The sequence below is a fragment of the Marmota flaviventris genome, chromosome Y (genome assembly GCF_047511675.1).
Source record: "Marmota flaviventris isolate mMarFla1 chromosome Y, mMarFla1.hap1, whole genome shotgun sequence".
NCBI classification, from domain to species: Eukaryota; Metazoa; Chordata; class Mammalia; order Rodentia; family Sciuridae; genus Marmota; species Marmota flaviventris.
The window spans coordinates 4813701-4815325 of NC_092519.1; the positions used below are offsets into that span (position 1 = coordinate 4813701).

General features: G+C 40.1%; 1 protein-coding gene across 1 annotated transcript; it reads left to right on the forward strand.

Annotated features, from left to right (window-relative positions):
• Window positions 1-771: 771 nt before the first annotated feature.
• On the forward strand, window positions 772-1277 carry LOC139703548 (uncharacterized protein CXorf51A-like). Its single transcript, XM_071607051.1, has 2 exons — window positions 772-897; window positions 1056-1277. The coding sequence occupies exons 1-2, from the start codon at window positions 772-774 to the stop codon at window positions 1275-1277; spliced, it is 348 nt and encodes a 115-aa protein (XP_071463152.1).
• Window positions 1278-1625: the final 348 nt, after the last annotated feature.

The following is a 1625-nucleotide window of genomic DNA, read 5'->3' on the forward strand; positions in this document are numbered from 1 at the left end:
GAAGGAATCTTGCAAAACTCAATGATGATAATGTGACCAGGCTCCAAAAATAGAATAAAAATAAGGATAAAATGCAATTTTCATCAGTGGGTAGTTAATTTTATTCCTTTCCTATAAGTTGAAGGCCTGGAAGAAAACAATTTTAAAAATTGGCAGCCTTTAATGCCAAATGCAGTAAGTATATTGATATCCATTAATGGGAATATGTCTTGTTTGTAGCATTATTCACATATCTTCTGATAATTAAAGAAAAATATAACCATATTACTTTTGGATGGATTTTAGGTACATTATCCAAAATACTAACTAATGGCTAAGGGAAAGATAGCAGAATGAGTTTGTAGGAGTAGCTTTGGGGAATACTTTGGTAGAGGAAGATCTCTACCACCTGTACTACCACTATTGAACACTATATAAGAATTAGGGTGGGGTGGCTCTTTCAGGTATATTAAAGAAAAGTCTCCTTTGCCCAACCAGATCATTTTTGCCTTCCTAGCATCTCCTCTCCCCCACATCCCAGAAGTGCCAAGAGTGTTGATTTGCAATATCTAAGCTATAGCCTGGTTTCCCTAGCAACCTCCCTAGCCTCTTCATGTACAGAAGTGTCAGAGAGAGTGCTTTGTGAGGTCTAACCTCCTCCTTAGTCCTCATTGGCTGGGGAGTAACTTGCTGGCCAATGAAGGCTGAAGGGTGTGGCCCTTCATTGTCTTGGGAGGACATATATGCCTAGGATCCTTATAGCTCTTCAGAAGACCACTGGGAGGCTTCAGTATGGCTAAGGCAACCAAGAAATCACAGAAGCCTAATGCAGATATGGCCCAGTCAACATCATCGATGAAAGAAAGAAAGAATATGAAGACTTCCTATCATCACTCCAGATGCGGAAGAGGCAGCAAGGTAAGATAACCCAACCCAAGCTTCTCCTTTCTGCATTCATTCCCCACGACCTAAGACTCCTATTTATTTTTCATCTGGCACAAACCCCTACTTCACATGTATATCCTATCTTCTTTTCCCAAACCAATGCCCTTATGGCCTCTCTGTTGTCCTTACAGATACTAAAGTCCACCAATAAGGGTAAAAAAACACTTCAAAATAATTCAAGCAAAAGAGACTCAGAAAAGCCTTCCACATCTCTGAAAAAATCTAAGAAAACTAAAGGAACAATACTCTTTGGTCATTATCATCGGCTAAATGAAAAACTGAATAGAGAGCCAGAAATGGAAAATACCCCAGAAACCTCCAGCATTTCAAGTGATGATCTGGACAGCAAGTAATTGAGTGGGGCCAGAGACCTCAGAATAATCTGCAGAGTGTCCAGAGGTCTGGCAGCTAAGAAATGGCTCAATTTTACCACAGGTTACTAACATTAATGGTGGTGAAAATAAAATCAATCTGATGTGAAAAGATGTGTATCTCTGTGAGCCTCTGATGCTGGAGTGGGAACAAATAAAAGGTAGAAGTAGGTGTTTGAGAAGGGAGAGATGTGGGATCTGTGGAGTTGGAGTTCAAAAGACAAATTGTTATCCACACATTGAAGGATAAAGACAAAGTGAGGACTGAGGACTGAAGACAAACTTCCTCTTTATACTTGATCCCACAGGCAAGGCGAAAAGGACTTCATG